The sequence below is a fragment of the Echeneis naucrates genome, chromosome 3, assembly GCF_900963305.1.
Source record: "Echeneis naucrates chromosome 3, fEcheNa1.1, whole genome shotgun sequence".
NCBI classification, from domain to species: Eukaryota; Metazoa; Chordata; class Actinopteri; order Carangiformes; family Echeneidae; genus Echeneis; species Echeneis naucrates.
In genome coordinates this window covers 7,319,962-7,335,963 of record NC_042513.1, presented here as the reverse complement: position 1 = coordinate 7,335,963, position 16,002 = coordinate 7,319,962, and the positions used below count along the sequence as shown (strand labels likewise).

At 41.8% G+C, this 16,002-nt stretch overlaps 1 protein-coding gene across 1 annotated transcript; it reads left to right on the top strand.

Moving 5' to 3' along the window:
* The first annotated feature begins 354 nt into the window (after positions 1-354).
* nkpd1 (NTPase, KAP family P-loop domain containing 1) lies at positions 355-15,583 on the top strand. The gene is made up of 7 exons (XM_029498643.1): positions 355-407; positions 3,718-3,899; positions 8,665-8,733; positions 10,246-10,362; positions 12,031-12,353; positions 12,832-14,277; positions 14,475-15,583. The coding sequence occupies exons 3-7, from the start codon at positions 8,715-8,717 to the stop codon at positions 14,766-14,768; spliced, it is 2,199 nt and encodes a 732-aa protein (XP_029354503.1). The 5' UTR covers positions 355-407; positions 3,718-3,899; positions 8,665-8,714; the 3' UTR covers positions 14,769-15,583.
* The last annotated feature ends 419 nt before the right edge of the window (positions 15,584-16,002 follow it).

Below are 16,002 nucleotides of genomic sequence, written 5' to 3'. Positions count from 1 at the left end.
GAGGTCTCAAGTTACAGCTACTCTATCTCAGCAAAAGCCGCCATTATCTTTACCTCCACAATCCAACCCTTCAGCAGCCATCAACTCCGGCAACCCTTGAGCTTGACAATAAAACGGGAGGCAGGATCAGCGGATTGGCAGGAATGCGTGCAAACATTTGCCTGGGTTTGCATTTTGATGAAAAGGTCAGAGTGGACACTCTTTGCAAAAACAGCATTGAGGGAGGAACTGTGTGTGTTCACCTGGTTACAATGATCTCACACAGTGGGATGACGACTGGATGCATGGAGGTGAATACAAAGGAGCAGTGGCACAGAAAGAAAAATGTAGAACGATCCACGCTGTCACGGCCATGATGACTGGACGGCTCTGGTTACTTAGGTGTGCTGCAGAGGAGATGGAGAATTGTAAGTCTTGTCATGTATCATAAATGTAATACCAGATAGGAATGCAGCTCTCACACACAACAGAGAATAGGAAATTTTTGCATCCCATAAAGAAGAATCTATTGCTTTTTACGAGACAGCAGAGGACATATTGTACGGCGGGCCCCATAAACATACATATGTTTCTCTTATGAGTTCTTCTGGAATTTGAAGGAAGGCTATGAAGCATGAGGCAGGCGGATTAAAAGGCAGATGAATAGGCACTATTTACACTGAAACACCTGTACTGCTTGGGAAGGGAGAGAGTGACAAGGAAGTTGAAAGGGGAATAAATGAGAATGCGATGATGTGATCTGGTATCTGAATGTGAATGGAGAGGAGGTTGAAGGTGCAGGAAAAAATAATCATGTATGGGATGTTTGTGCTGATAGATACAAGATCAGCATGCATACCATTTCAGTCACTCCTGCCTGTGAAGGGCTTCTAATATTTGCCACAGAGGTATCAAACAAAAAATGGCCCTTGGTAGAGTGGAGGAGTTTTCATCACGTCGTCCCTGGCGAGATTGTTAAAGCAGACGGTGTCTCTAGATCTTTGGGGTCACAGCATTCAGTAACCTTCATTTGTTGGTGCCATCATCCCCTCGGTAACAATAAAGGACAATCTGTGAGTATGAATCAGTTTGTGGTGAGGATCTGGACCCCTGCACCTCGGGGTTGAAGATCCCATCATCATCTTTGCTTGCTGCACAGCTCTACTGAAGGAGCAGCAAAGCTTAAGACATCACGCCCAGATTTGGCAGTGCTTACTTTCAGTATATCCTGCTTTTTCTCTGTCCTCTCCCTGTGACTTAGCAGCATCTGCAGCGAGACTGATCAATAGATCACACCAACAAGAGGTCTCGAGGCCAATTAGGGCCAAACTGATATCAGGCTGCATGTCAATACTGAAACTTGTCTGCCCTTAGGAATAATGGCTAAGGAATAAAGGCAGATAGATATTGCGGTGTGAGGGTGTGTGTGTGTGTGTGTGAATGTGTGTGTGTGTGTGTGTGTGTGTGTGTGTGTGTGTGTGTGTGTGTGTGTGAATGTGTCTTTATCTCACCCAGCATTTGTGTGTGGGAGTACTTTGCGCTACAGTTACTGATTTGCATTAAATGATCATCAGCTCATCCTAGAGAAGTTCTAGCACATCTCCAGCCATCGATCGCACCCTTTTTTAAATAAATGCCCCCTTCACTGCTGTGGCTGCACCTACATACCAAGTAGAGCAGAGAAGTGTGATGAAGGGCTGCTGATCAAATGTCATCGTCCTGCTCTCATGCACAATACTTCAGCACCCTCTGTTGGTGGCTTAAAAAAAAAAAGATCTCACGTCTGACTCTTTCATCCATCACTGTATACTCAAATAATTTAAAATGCACAATTTTTCACACAGCTCCTGACAGGAAACAATTGTCCTCCTCTGAAGATAACATATTATAGTATTAGTTTCCACTTCCCTTAAGCAATAAAAAAAAAAAAAAAGATCACGGCAGTCTGCTCAGTCCTGTAAAATTATTTATCTGTGTCTGATATCTATCTTGGATTAATCATGCAGGTGAATTCATTAACCTTAATTAAGGTTTATGTGGTAAAAGGGCGAGGTGCTGTGTTGAGAGTTCATAGAAGGGGGAAGATACAATCCAATTCATTCACTATTGATTTGCAACAAGACCTCTGGCCAAGCAATAACCAAGAACCTCTCTGCACACACATAAACACTGTTTCTCTCTCTCTCTCTCTCTGACAATCACGTTTAATTAAAGCAGTTGAACAATCAGGTACTCTGAGTAAAGACATTATTAGTTACCCTCAGGCCAAGCACTTTAAATCTTGATCAGAAGTGCACCAATTAAGCTTCATTTCAGTACCTAAAAATTGTGAATTTCAGATGCTTGTGTGTGTAGTTGTAGTAGTAGTGTGCGCTGACACCCACTGATCATATGTCTTGAGAAAGTAAACAAGTTGTGACATTCACAGCCTGCGTTCCTGTTGCCTCTGCTCCTATGTGTCGCAGCGAGGTATCGGGTTTAGGCATTTAACATCACAGAGCTTCGTGCTAAAATTGTTTTATTTCAGATATTATGTCTCTTAAGAATGAGCTGCAGGCAGTTTTACATAATAGCATTAGACATGTATGTATGTGTGTAGAATAATAATAATAAAACAGCCTACTTGACACAATTGACTTCACAAAGTTTATCAGTAATAGTGGAGGGCTTGTGTTGTTACAGTGACACAACATGGTAACACAAAGCAAATCCAAATGAAAAAAAAAACAACTAATGAATAAATACTTTGAAAAGAGTTAAATTTCCATTCAATCCAGAACTGTGCTACGAGGAAACTTCACAAGCATCAGTAACTCTTTATCTAGAGCACAAATGAATTTTTTGAATATGGCTTTTTGTGTGGCTAGGAAATGCATAGCGGTGACGGGGAAATCTAATTCCCCTCTGCGCATTGATAGGTGGTCTTTAGAGATGAACAGTCCCTCTAGAAGAAAATCATTTACAATCTAAGAAGGCGATACAATACCTTTCTTAAAATTTGGCAGCTTTACCTGGATTATATAAATCACTTAGCTTCTTAGCAATGTTTTGAGTAAACGTCTCTCATTCTCATTGGATCTGATGCACTGACCAGTTTTGTTGTTTTTTTTTTTCTTTCCTCGTTGACAGGAGGGGGGATTTGGGTCTCATTTAGTACTTTATTTTGTATGTTTGTATTGAAAATGTTAAAATACAAACATAGTATTAAAAAAAAGAAAAGAGTAAAGACAATTAGCTACTTAGCTTGTTTATCAAAGCTTGACTAACCAGTTATGTCGTTACAAATCCTGCTCTGGGCAAAACAAAAAAAAAAACAAAACAAAACGAGACTTTCGCTGCTGCATTGGCATCTTTACTCTTCTACATGTCAGAACAGGCCAAACACAGCAATCCAGCCATTCTCGACCTGAGGGGTCTCCAAGCAAAGAATTCAGCCCATGAATCATACAGACCCAAGGCTCTGACATGAAATCACTCATTTGTTCCATTTTTCCACGGACTGAAAAGTTGGACAGACATGGCCAGGAGCAATTGTACGAATTGGGATTTTTCTACCTCCTAACGCTTTCAGGAACTGCACATTTCACTCGCAAGATTGGGGGGCCAGAGTGTCAGAGTGTAGGTTTGGAAAAGGAAAGAGGAAGACTTGCCGTTCTCTCAGATTTGATTTCACCTTGTACGCGGTGTATCACTTCCTGTAAACCATCCTGCCAACTGATGTGAACCTGTGTTTTGCAGGTCTACTTTTTCTCTCTCTTATCAGCGTCGTAAAATTTTACAGCTTGGACGTCCTGGTATTAAAAGGTTCACCACACCTTACCTGCATCTGCGTGCTCCACTCTGTTTTCTGGATAGCTTGACGTTTGTCATTCAAGAGGAGTAAAAATAAAAACCAGGAGTGACATTTGCAACACAACCAGGTAAGCTTGTTTTGTCTGTAACACTTAGACATAATATATCAGTCATTATTCCATCTGAGGTTAGAGCGTAACTGCATGTTTCAACATTTTAGCGTAGTATTGTGTCACACACACTGATCACAGGCTGCACCATTGAAGTTAAACTTTATCAAACGTTGATCTGTATCTATTTGGATTTGGGTCTGACAGGCTGCTTATGAAGCCATGAATTACGGCAGGTGTAGGCAGGGAACAAAGAAGGCTGGTGATGGGGTTAGGCTTATCGGATAACGACAGCAAATGCAAATCCTTTGACATTTCTTTGCACAGTGATGTCATAGTGTCATCTTAATCACTCTGAAGGACCTTCAGCCCACACGTGGAGCTTTCAGCTGAGCTGCAGAGGTGTACAGTGTATGAACAATCATATGTTTCACAGCAAGTCCTCATGATAAACCCAGCGTACTCAGTCCACAGGATATTGAATTGGCTCTTTCCTCAGTTGTGACTGAAAGCCCTGTTGTCTTTGGAGTAACTTCAGGATATTGCGACCAGGCACAAACTCTGTTCCACATGCAATGAACATGTCAGTCCTTCAGTTCCAAGTTTTGTTTGATTTCTACGCCTTAGCAGTCTATGATCTGAATAGACCGGTTTCCTGTTTACAGACAAACGTTGATGCACATGAAAAATATGCTTTGGCATTGTCATTGTTAAGAAATAAAGCAGCTTGCTGGAAACCCTTGAAATTGCTGTTTAATTTTGGAATTTGCATGTGGCACCCATCCGTCCTTTTTTTTTTTTAAACCGTTCACCATTTCTAATTGAGAAACTGAAACTAGTTGCTAAAAAAAAGGCTTATTACACAGATGGAAAGAAATTACCTGCAAAGTTTGAGTCTGGCAACTGTCCTTTCATTGAATTTGATGACCCTCCTCCATTTAAAGTTGCTTTGAGTGACAAGTATACAATTTGCCACAAACTGACACTCCTGCCTTCCAATATGCCACATCTCTTTGGCTCTGACTCTGATTTCACATGCTGGAGTCATTGGTCATTGCTGACTGAATGAAGATGGAAAGTGACACTGATAAATCACTGTAGGACACCTTTTAGTTTTCAGACTAGCTTTTACTGTTCTGATTTCTTGTGCTGTCTCTTGCTCTAAGGCCTCAATCACCTCTTTAATTAGAGCACCTCTTGGGTAGTTCATGAACTTGTCTGACATAATCTCATTTCACAGGTTTCTGGTCTGGATCCCGTCATTTGAGTTTGTCCTGTTTACTATGGACCAACAGTTCCTCTCATCCAATAAGGGTGCTTTAAAATAATGAGAATTAGTCTGATTCACATCAACGCATTTTGCCTGACATCTTCTTAACTCTGTTCCCCAGTTTGAGGCAACTAATGCCAAAGAGCTCTGTGTGTCCCTTTGCAAACACTTTGAATTAGATTTTCTGAACAACAAGTTTACTTCTGCTTTAGTTAACAGAAATTGCCAGAACACCATATTTAGCCAAGAGTTAGGCAGTCAGGCAAAGTAGCCCATTCAAAGCCATGGATATCAAAGCCGCCCCATTGAAACCTCTGGGTGATATCACCGAGGCTACAACCATATTTCTATGCAGTCAAAGCCCCTGGTGGTGTTATGTGAAACCAGTGATGCTAGCATGCTGCCGGCTGAGGCCTGGCATGCTCATTATGTTCATGATATTATCAGTGAAATACACAGGAAACTGGATATTTACCAGCTGTGCTACATAAATGAAAAAGAAGCGACTGTAGCATAAACAGGCAGAGACCCCCCCCCAACAAACTGTGTCAGAACAGAATGCAATTAGTGTTATTGATACATGATCCTTTCGCCTGTTTAATTGTTTTCCTCAAGGAAATTATAAGCACTTAGCCCATGAGTCATCGGTCTGCTCCTCCAGCGGCTGTCACTGATCCCCAAACTTTAGCTCTAAACAAATCAGGCACAGGCAGTGAGTCTCATTAACATTCATTAAACTGTTTTTAAAGGCCACAACACTGATGATGCGTCCCAGTGCATCCTGGAGATGTTTCTTGAAGACTTATTGTCTGGTTCAGCCAGTGACTCCTAGGAACAGACTGGGTGACAAACAAGAACAGGTAGGTGAACACCGGAGAGACAGTTGACAGCTTGGAAAGATGGCACCCAGGACAATATAGGTTGACAGTTGACTGAACACTAACCACCATCATCATCATCAGTTGTTCATCAGAGAGATTTGGCCAGATTGAGAAGGAAAATACCAAGACCACTTCATACGCCATGAACCGCAGGGCTACCAAAATACATCAACTGTGTCAGGAGCTTTGTGCCGATACAAGAAGTCTGCTGATCAGGAGAAGAAGTCGTTGGCAGAACTGCGAAACATCCTGCAGGAGAAGCTGATGGTGTTTTTCAGAAAAGTCTCTCAGAGGCTGACATAGTTTTTCCTCAAGAACAGCCACAACGACCCCTCGGTGCAGAAGAGTGGGATCCCTGGATCACCCGGATGTTTGGGTTAAAGCCACCAATATCCGAATAAGATCAAGGACTTGATCTTGGATTATTACAATAATTTCAGGTTGAGGGGTCAGAAGCATCAGACTGGCAGCACCTTGAAAAAGGAATAATAACAGGCTGCACCATTTCTGTTATCTTTTTCGTCCTTGCCATGAACATGGTGGTCAAGTCAGCTGAGGTGGAATGCAGAGGGCCCTTGACCAAGTCTGGTGTACGCCAGCCACTTATAAGAGCCTACATGGACGACCTCACCATTACTGTGTCGTCAGTACCAGGGTGCAGGTGGAGCTTACAAGGTCTTGAGAAACTCATCACCTGGGCCAGGATGCGTTTTAAGCCCTCCAAGTCAAGTCCATGGTGTTGAAGAAGGGGAAGGTGACTCTGATTCCTAACTTCAAGAACAGTCATTCCATCCATTACAGAGCAGATCTTAGACACAAGCTTTAAAGATACCACCGCCATCCAGAAGTCCATGCAAGAGCTTGACAATTGGCTCACCAAGGTTGACAGGCTTGGTCAACCTGATAGATTTAAAGCCTGGATTTACCAGCACTCCATCCTGCCCAGAGTCTTGTGGCCCCTGGTGGTCTACACAGTCCCAATAACAGTTGAGTCCCTTAAAATGATGGTGAGTAGCCTCCGGAAGTGACTGGGCCTTTCTTGCAGTCTCACCAGCACATGGAAGTCCCCCAGTACAGGGACTCCAGTGGACAGTGGAAGGGGGCAGAATCACGCCTGAGACAAAAGGCATTGGTGGGCACTGTGGCAATCAGCAAAGCGGGGCTGGGCTACGTCAGACGGACCCAAGTCGGCAAGGCCCGGGGCAGGGAGAGATACCACCTTCTCCAGGAAGAGGTCCGAGCAGGTGTAGAGGAAGAGCAAGTGTGCAGAGATTTTTGTCATGTCCGATTCCTTGTGCCGGTTGTCTATGACACCTTGGCAAGCCCAGCAAACCTCCACATCTGGGGAAAGAGCAAGATGCCCTCCTGCCTGCTTCGCTCCGGAAGACGCTCATGAGAACATCTCCTCAGCAGCTGCCCAAAGGCTTTGGCAGATGGCCGCTATCGGTGGTGACATGGCCAGGTGCTTTAGGCAGTTGCTGAGAGTTTAGTGTCAGCCATTAACACAGGCAAACACCACCATGCACCAAAGAAAACAGTCACTTTCATCAAAGCTGGAGAAAAATCCCAGACTCAGCCAAAACTAACAACAGGCCTCCTCATACAGCCTCTGATTGGCAGCTGCAGGCTGACCGGGGAAACCGCAACAACTTTACTCCGTCCAGACTTGATCATCACCTCAGAGGCCCCAAAACACCTGATCATACTGGAACTGACCGTGCCTTAGGAAGAACACATTAAGGTAGCCAATAAGAGGAAGCGTGCCAAGTACCAGGAACTAGTGGAGGAGTGCAGGGGCAGAGGCTGGAAAACATTCTACAAGCCCATAGAAGTTGGCTGTGGAGGATTTGCAGGACATTCCTTCAGCCTAGAAGAGGGCCATTCAATCTGCCAGCAAGGCCGCAGAAAAAGCCACTAGGGGGCTTTGGACAAAGAGGGCTGATCTGTGAGTAGCTGCTGGGATGCAAGTCAGGGCCTTACCTACCCTGGCTAGGTCGCCTGGGTGAGGGTGTATGTTGTGTGACCCAAACACATTATGACCCCAGGTCACAACACTGATGACGAGTCCCAGTGCATCCTGGAGAAGTTTCTTGAAAAATTAAACTGTTTTTAAACCAAGAATCACCAAAGCAGCATGTGGAAAATGTTCATTGATAGGAAAAACTGCCTGTTAGCTCGATGAGCAGGATTATCTGCTAACTCAAGATATTATGGAGGGTGTGAGTGGTTTCACACAGAAACTACAAGAATAAACTGTAGTGTTAACGTTAGACTGATCACACTGTGGCACAAACTCATGCTGATTTGCTCATAAGTGTTTCGTCGTTTTGGTTTGTTTTTTTTTACCCTCAGACATTGCTTTGAAAGTTCCCAGTGATGCGTAGTGTTATTCTGTTTCCTTGTACTTCTACATTTACTTATTCACATCCCACACTGGAGTGAAAAGTATTAAAGATAATGGTAAAAATCACCATTTGATTCAGAAAATCGTCTCATCAACACAAGGAGGGGACGAGAGGAAGGAAAGGAAGGAGGAAACCTGTAGGGGAGCAAAAATCAGATGCATCTTTCACACAGACACCCACACAGCTTCCTCCGAGCTGAGATCTCTGCTGTTTCTTGTTCATCACAGGTCAAAAAGGCATTTTCTGTGAAAGCTGCACATCCCAACACAGAACCATCATGAATAATCTAACAAAAGGTAAGCTGCATGTGATGGCATACCTCCTCACAATAGCTCGACTTTCACTTTCACATCATTAATCAAATTCTCACATTCACACATTGAATATTTCTATGAACTAACTGACTTCAGTCTCTATCTCTATATAAAATTTGGCTGAAATTGTGCCATTGCCGACCACATTCATTTATTAACAGTTAAGTAATGAATATTTTAGTTTCTTCTTATTATGATTGCTAATATTAGTAATATTAATTGCAGCACTTTTATTAGTAACAGCATCATCATCATCTGTATTAATCACTATCGATCACGCTCATCTTTTCCCATTTAAAATCACAGTGAGCACTATAATTTGGGCAGCGTACACTGTGGGGGAGCTCTGTCTCCTACTGAAGGACTGTTTTCTTCACAACTTGCCCTGAATCAATCAGTATTCAAAACACCATAAAGGCTGAGTTTGTTTGTTTTTTTTTTCTTGACAATCTGCATGTTGCCCTTAAACCTTTATAATGTGTAAATCAAGAGTTGAAAAGATTTCAATATTGTCAAAGTATTCTTGTTTGTACTTTTTTTGTTGCTTATTGGTTTAATCCCACTGATGCTCATAGTTTGGCCAAAAAGGTTAATACACGCCCTTATTTGTTGTTGCTTCAATCCCTACTGACGGAGTAGAGGAGCATTTTAATCTTACACAGGCTCCCGTCGGCCGTATGAAATTTTATTATGATAGCACATTAAATTGTTGTGAAACCACATGGTGTCAATGCAGATGTTAGCACCAGCGAGACTTCATCCAGTTAAATTACTGAAATAACTCGATGATGAGTCCCTGGGCCTGAATCAAATTGATATCAAATTCAAGGTGAGTTTAACATTTATGACGACTTAGCAACTTCACAAGTTCAAACTGTTCACCTGTGGAGGCGTGGAGGAGGTCAGAAACTGGAGGGAAAGATACAGCTGTGCAGCAATGATAGACCATTCAGCACAGAACAGGTGGGAGTGAGCAGGTTTATATGCTCTGGGACTAATGAGGATATCGGAAACACATGCACGGGTGGGTTTGGAGAATCAGCTGACAGGGAGAGGGCTGAGGTTACCGCAGGGCTCAGGGGAAAGGCAGAATCTGTAATGACATGAGTTATATTTGTAGCAAGGCCAACCAAAGCGGCTGAAACTGACTGAGTGAAGTGTGATACCTTGAAGTAAATTACTGTGCAGAATATTCAATGCAATAAATACACTGTGGGAAATTTGAATTGCTTCTAGATGTGTGTGTGTGTGTGAACATTTTCCTGAATTTTGTACAAAACATCACCTCATTGATGCCGAAATGGAACTCCTTGTGAGCCTGTGCTGCTTTTGCAATAGCTGCACTCAAGTATTATTCAGCTAAACGAAGAAAACATGTTCTCTTCTGCTCACAGGTGTGTCTAATAATCTTTCATTCTCAGTTGGATGTGTTTGAATGTGGAACATGAAAATAAAGTGAGTTAATCATAGTGTTTCTTTGTGATCTGCTATTAGATGATATTTTTGCATACGCCCTGTCCAAGACCCTGACAAAGGTTTCATCACCTGCGACCGTGGGACTCTACTCTTCATGTCAGAATCGAATGAACATGATCCTCAAAAAAATGGAAGGTGAGTTTCATCTGCTGAATGGCACTGTGTTCAATTAAATAAAATTGTCCAGCAATGGTGAGGGGAGGAGAATAATCAAAGAATATTTTTAAAGGTGTACAACACCTTTAATACATAACAGTAAAAAGCCAGTGAAATTAATTTCTCAAAAATATTTATCTCCAGGTCTGCTACCACAATAGTATACGTGCTTTCAAAACACAATTTCAGTATTTCACTTGTTAGTTTAATGTGACACGTCTGATTGGATTCAGTGAACATGAATTCTTGCACGGCGTGCGTGGAAATTTCAACTGCTGTCTCCATCCGATCGGTCTATGCAATATAATTGGAAATCTTAGACATAATGTTGGGATCTTACTTTGTAAATATAATGTTAGGGATTTCGAGTTACTGATTAACGTCAGCTGTTCTAATTAAAGAAATGTAAGTGTCAGGTTTAAACCACCTAGAACATTATTAAACACACAGGGAAGAAAGACAAAGGACAACAGCGCTCATTTCACTTGCAAGGAGAGCAGACAGAGATGTGCTCAGTGACACACTCTACCCGCTCTGGAGTATCTCTTCTGTTCTCCCCCTTTTTATTTCCTTAGGGTGGTCCCTAGTTACAAAATCTTGCAGCTCTAAAGGTGAGAATACACAGCTGCAAGTAGTGAATGAATAGACGCTTGTTATATGATTTATATTCAAGTTATAAGTCTCAAGAAACACAAACATATTGAGGGTTAGTTTATGAACGAAGTAATCTCGCTTCGACATCCTCCCTTTCTTCATAAATCTTCTTCGAAGGTTGTTGCTTCTTCTTCGGAGGTATGACCTCTGCTCCTGCTAATAAAACACAGGTTTCTGCATTCTTGCAGGGTCAGTAAAAGGTGAGCAGTACTGTGATAATCACTTTATGTACATTTATTTTAACAGTAAGTTCTTGCATTTGATCACTTTCCCGTAACATTTCCACTCCATTAATTTAGTCAGCTGTTTCCGCGGAGAAATTTACATTACAATAATGAAATGTGATAATCAATAAAAATGTTAACTCAATTTAGTGTTCTTAGATCTCCCCAAGTATTACCAATGACAAAAAAATGCAGAGAATTCAACACAGGTTTTAACAGAGAAGAATATATTCAGATTTCACACCGTTTTAATGACCACATTTTCCTTTAGTGAGTACAATTTTGTCACAAATAAAAAAGCAGTCACGTTTATTTTCTAATCTGTATGTCTGATCTCATTTTGTGCAACCAGTTAGTTCCCAGCAGTATTTATGTATGCTTGATATTTGAGATATTGGTATACTTGATACCTTGGACCCTTCACGAAAACCCTTGCAGTTCTACCACAAGGCTCCGATGGAAATGATTGCTCTCCCTGTAATACTCTGCAGGTCTAACATTGCATTGATGACATTTCAAAAGCTTATCACACTGTGTTCAAGATCCGGTTCGGACTTGACAGAATTTTTTTTTTTTTTTTTTTTTTTGTGGGGGGTTGTGTTTGTCTGCTGAGCCTCTGAAGATGTGGCCAAGTGCCATGTTTGTAATAATTGGTGAGGGCCAAGCACGTGGAATTCCCAAACTTACACAGCCATACAAAGACAGACCATCTTGCTTATCCTTCTACCTTGATTAATATTGTTCCTCCTGACTGTTTGTGTTTCCTCAGTGTGTATGGGCAAGGAGACTGACAGAATGGAGAAGGAGAATAAAATAAAGCCTCGCTCAGTGAAGCCATCGATTACAGGCTTCCTGGCACTCGTTAGCCGACTGCTCTTCTTCACACCCATTTGGACTGACAATAACCAGCAGCACCAGAATATTAGGTTCATTCACGTGAATTTTAGTGCCTGGCACTTTGCGGGCAGTGACATGCTTTGGGCTGGGATAGCAATACGACTGTTTCAGTCCATGCAGATGAACTTTGGGAAATTACAGCTCGTCCTCCACCGTGTGGCTCAACACGATGAAGAGGACGAACTCAGGAAGAAGGTTTGTTAATGATCCCTTTCCACTTTCCAACATAGAAATCAGAGACACAACTAATTGTTAACACCAGCATGCTAACAGACTCACAGTGACAGCTGCACATGCTGAGTTTTAGCAGATGACTACCATGCTCTTCTCTCTTGAACACTTTGCTAACCGGCAATCAGTAAGTGCAGCTAACGGTGACAGGGATGTGGTTAACTTTATAAGTAACTGATCATAAAGCAGAGTGTTGTATCAAGTTTGTATTTTTATATTTGGTTGTGGACTGTGCCCATGGGAGACTGATGGCAGAAAGGTCTGTTGTGTCTCTGCAAATCATGTTTCTTTTGTTTCACACATGAAACTTTTTGATGCTTTGAACATCAAAAAACAAATTTGCTTCAGGCAGGTGAAATCCCAGTGATAGACACCTCATCACATGGCACTAACCTGCCTCTTGTTTGGGCTGTGGGTTGTTTTGTTTTTGTAAAAATTTCAGATAGTAGAGAAGAGTTCGAACTGTTGGAAAGCAAAGAAGATTTGTTGCTGCCCTGTCTGGCTTCTCTTCCTGTGTATTCTTGTGATACCTCCAATCATCCTGGTGTTCCTATTGACATTCAGCCTACCCAAACCTGAGCTGGAACCAAGTGACAATGTGAAGGAAACAGATCCGGGCAGTGTGGGTATGATGGAGGGTATGATTATCGCTGTGTTAGGGGTCCCTGTAGCAAGCGCACTGAGGTTTATCATTCTGATGATCAAGAACCTCATCTATAGCCAGGAGATGAAAATCAAAAAGGGCTTGGACAATGAGCAGGTCAGCAACCAGCTGGGCTTTATGAATGAAGTGAGGAAGGAAATGTGGTTCTTGTCTCAATTCATCCAATTTATGGAAATATTTGAGAGAAGAAGAATTCGAGTGGTGCTGACGATCGTCAATCTGGACCGGTGCACTCCCAAGAAAATTGTCGCAGTCCTGGATGCCATCAACATTTTACTGTCAGATGAGGAAAGTCCATTTATTTCCATTCTGGCTGTAAACCCAAGTGTTATTGTGGAGAAAGTGAACTTTGCAGATGGCTGCTTCAGTGAAGAGGACAGAGCTTATGCACTGCTAAACCGTATAGTGACTCTGGCCTTTACGGTCCCCCCACTGTGTGATGATTCAAAGAGCGATTTATTCCACAGCCTCACAAGCAAATCAGAATCACGAAATAAAACCATGACTAAAATTAGAAAAGGGAGCTTAAAGAGAGCATACTCAAAAGATTTGGAAGGTAATATTTCAGAGGAAGACTCAGAGCCATTCTGCATTATAACTACCACAGAGCCCGACATAAAAGAAGAAGACGTAGAGAGCCTAATAAACAGCAGCCTAAGAAAAAACGAAAGTACCATCAACAAATACATGTCAGACGACGCAATGTCTATGAGGAGGGTGATCAACTCCATTCGAGTGACTGTGATAATCATGAAGGCCTTGAAAAAGGACCCTAAACCAGAAGACATTGTAGCGTGGGTAGTTTTAGCCAATCAGTGGCCCTGTCGACTTAGCTGGATCATCCAGTGTGCCGAAGATGATGAGCAAAGAGCAAATATTGATCGCAAGAGTGTGGCCAGAAATGATGACTCCAAGACCTTATGGAAAGTCTTCAGTGAGTCCAGGGCAGAGCTCTATGTGATGAGTGCACAGATTGAGGACCTCCTTGAGCAAGACGGGGATCCTGAGATGTTTGAAACGTTCCTCACAAAAGATTTCCCATTCACCATAAAGGACCTGAAGACTTTTAAAGTGGCAACGGTAAACCTGGATCATACGATGAGGAAGGTGATGGCTCAGATCAGAGGGACATCCAGGCTGAAGGATTCAGGTTGGATGAGGAACCTGGCTCCTTTGCCTATCACAACTATCATCAACATGGATACACAGGATGTATGCAATGAGGTATGTCAGATTTGATCAGAAATGCAACTGCAAATAAAGTCACGATTCATTGACCAAGTGAATAATAAACTTTAATTGCAAAAGAAATATGTTGGTCTTTTGTAAATGCAGCATTCAAGTTCAGGCTTATCAATGAGGACCAGGAAGTAAATCATCACTGTTTATTACAGAATTTTATTTATTTATTTTTTTTCTAGTTGGAGAGAATGAAATACCCCAGCAAGTACATTGAAAAGGTGAAAGGTAATGGCCTCAATGGTTCAGCGCTGCTCTTTGGTAACGTGGACGATCTTAAAGACCTCCTTGGTATGAACTTTGGTGAATGGGCCACTTTCAGACTGCACTTCCTGGGTTTACCATATCGCCTCTTACCACAACACAAGAACATGCCGCCACCATCCCTTCGAGCTCAGAGGCAGTTCTTGAGATGTGATGAACATTTTCTCCATCATTCCTCATCTAATCACAAACTGGCTAAAAGCCCCATGTAGAAATTCAGCCTGTTTGCAGTATGTCTGCTGTCCCTAAACATATAATCTGCATGTGACACATTTGACAAATTTACAGTATAACATATGACATAGGAAAATATGTTTTACACATGGTGTTTGTGTTGGATAGTATGATTACTATCATTCTTGTGTCTACGGTAAATATGAATTTTGGCTCAGTATTATGAAGGGGAGCAGATAAAAATGTTCTTTGTATTTATGAATTAGCAAGAAAGATACATAGTGTTAATGAATCCGCTTCAGAAGTGTAACGCTTTCTACCTTCTACCTTCCGGCACCATTTATTTAACATATAGAAGTGAAAATGAGTGAGACTTAACACATTTTATATCACTAGACGCATGATATGTCCTGCAACTTAGGCCATTTGTGTCCAGCATCCCTAAAATCCTCGGCCGTGCCCGCAGTACCACAGAGCTTAGCTTCTCATCCTGCTAATGCCGGTGTCTCACTACACTCACAGTTTAATTACTACTCTCATGTCCCTCCTGCATTCAAACATACACCTCTCCTAAATCCTTGTGAGGGATTTCAACTCATCACTCCTTGCATTCTCATCAGTGTGCTGTACAAGGGTAAGGCGAGCCACTGAGCTTACCCCAATGAATTGCATTCAGGATTTATTTGTAACGAGTTGCCCAACTTCACTGGAAACTTTTGGTTGAATATTCCCAATAAACATTCATTTATTCTTTTTCAGCAATTTATATTTAGGATTACATAAATAAAACTGTCATTTCAAATTGAGAACACTGGGAATTATTAATGTGTCCTGGCAGCTTATTTCAAGATGTTTTCAAGGAAAAGTTAACATTCGTAACCAAAAGAGTTGATTTGAGGGCGAAGTAAGAACACTAACTCATAGGTCTTATTTATAACTTAAACACAAGTGCAGAAGTAAATGTGTTAGCAAAACAATGGTTAGATAATTTAAATATTGAATCTCCTCTAGCAGTGTTGTCCTGATTCTGGCCAACCTAAATGTCCACTCGATAATGACTGTAACTAGTTGACATCATTCTACATTTGTTTTCATGCTGCACATTTTCCCCCTAATTAGCTTCTTTTTTCACTGAGGACATTTTGACATGTGACAGACGCAATCAAAAAATGAATGAATGATTAATTCTGTTTCGGTCACAGGGTCCTGCTATTGTTCATGTTCAGTCTCTGTCACTGACAGAGACTATGTCGATGACAGAATGGAACAGAG

What these genes read in the sequence shown, in the direction of transcription:
- nkpd1 (XM_029498643.1), top strand. An exon ending in AGGACGAACTCAGGAAGAAG is followed by an intron (nt 12,354 to 12,831) that starts GTTTGTTAATGA and finishes TAAAAATTTCAG; the next exon opens with ATAGTAGAGAAGAGTTCGAA. An exon ending in CACAGGATGTATGCAATGAG is followed by an intron (nt 14,278 to 14,474) that starts GTATGTCAGATT and finishes TTTTTTTTCTAG; the next exon opens with TTGGAGAGAATGAAATACCC.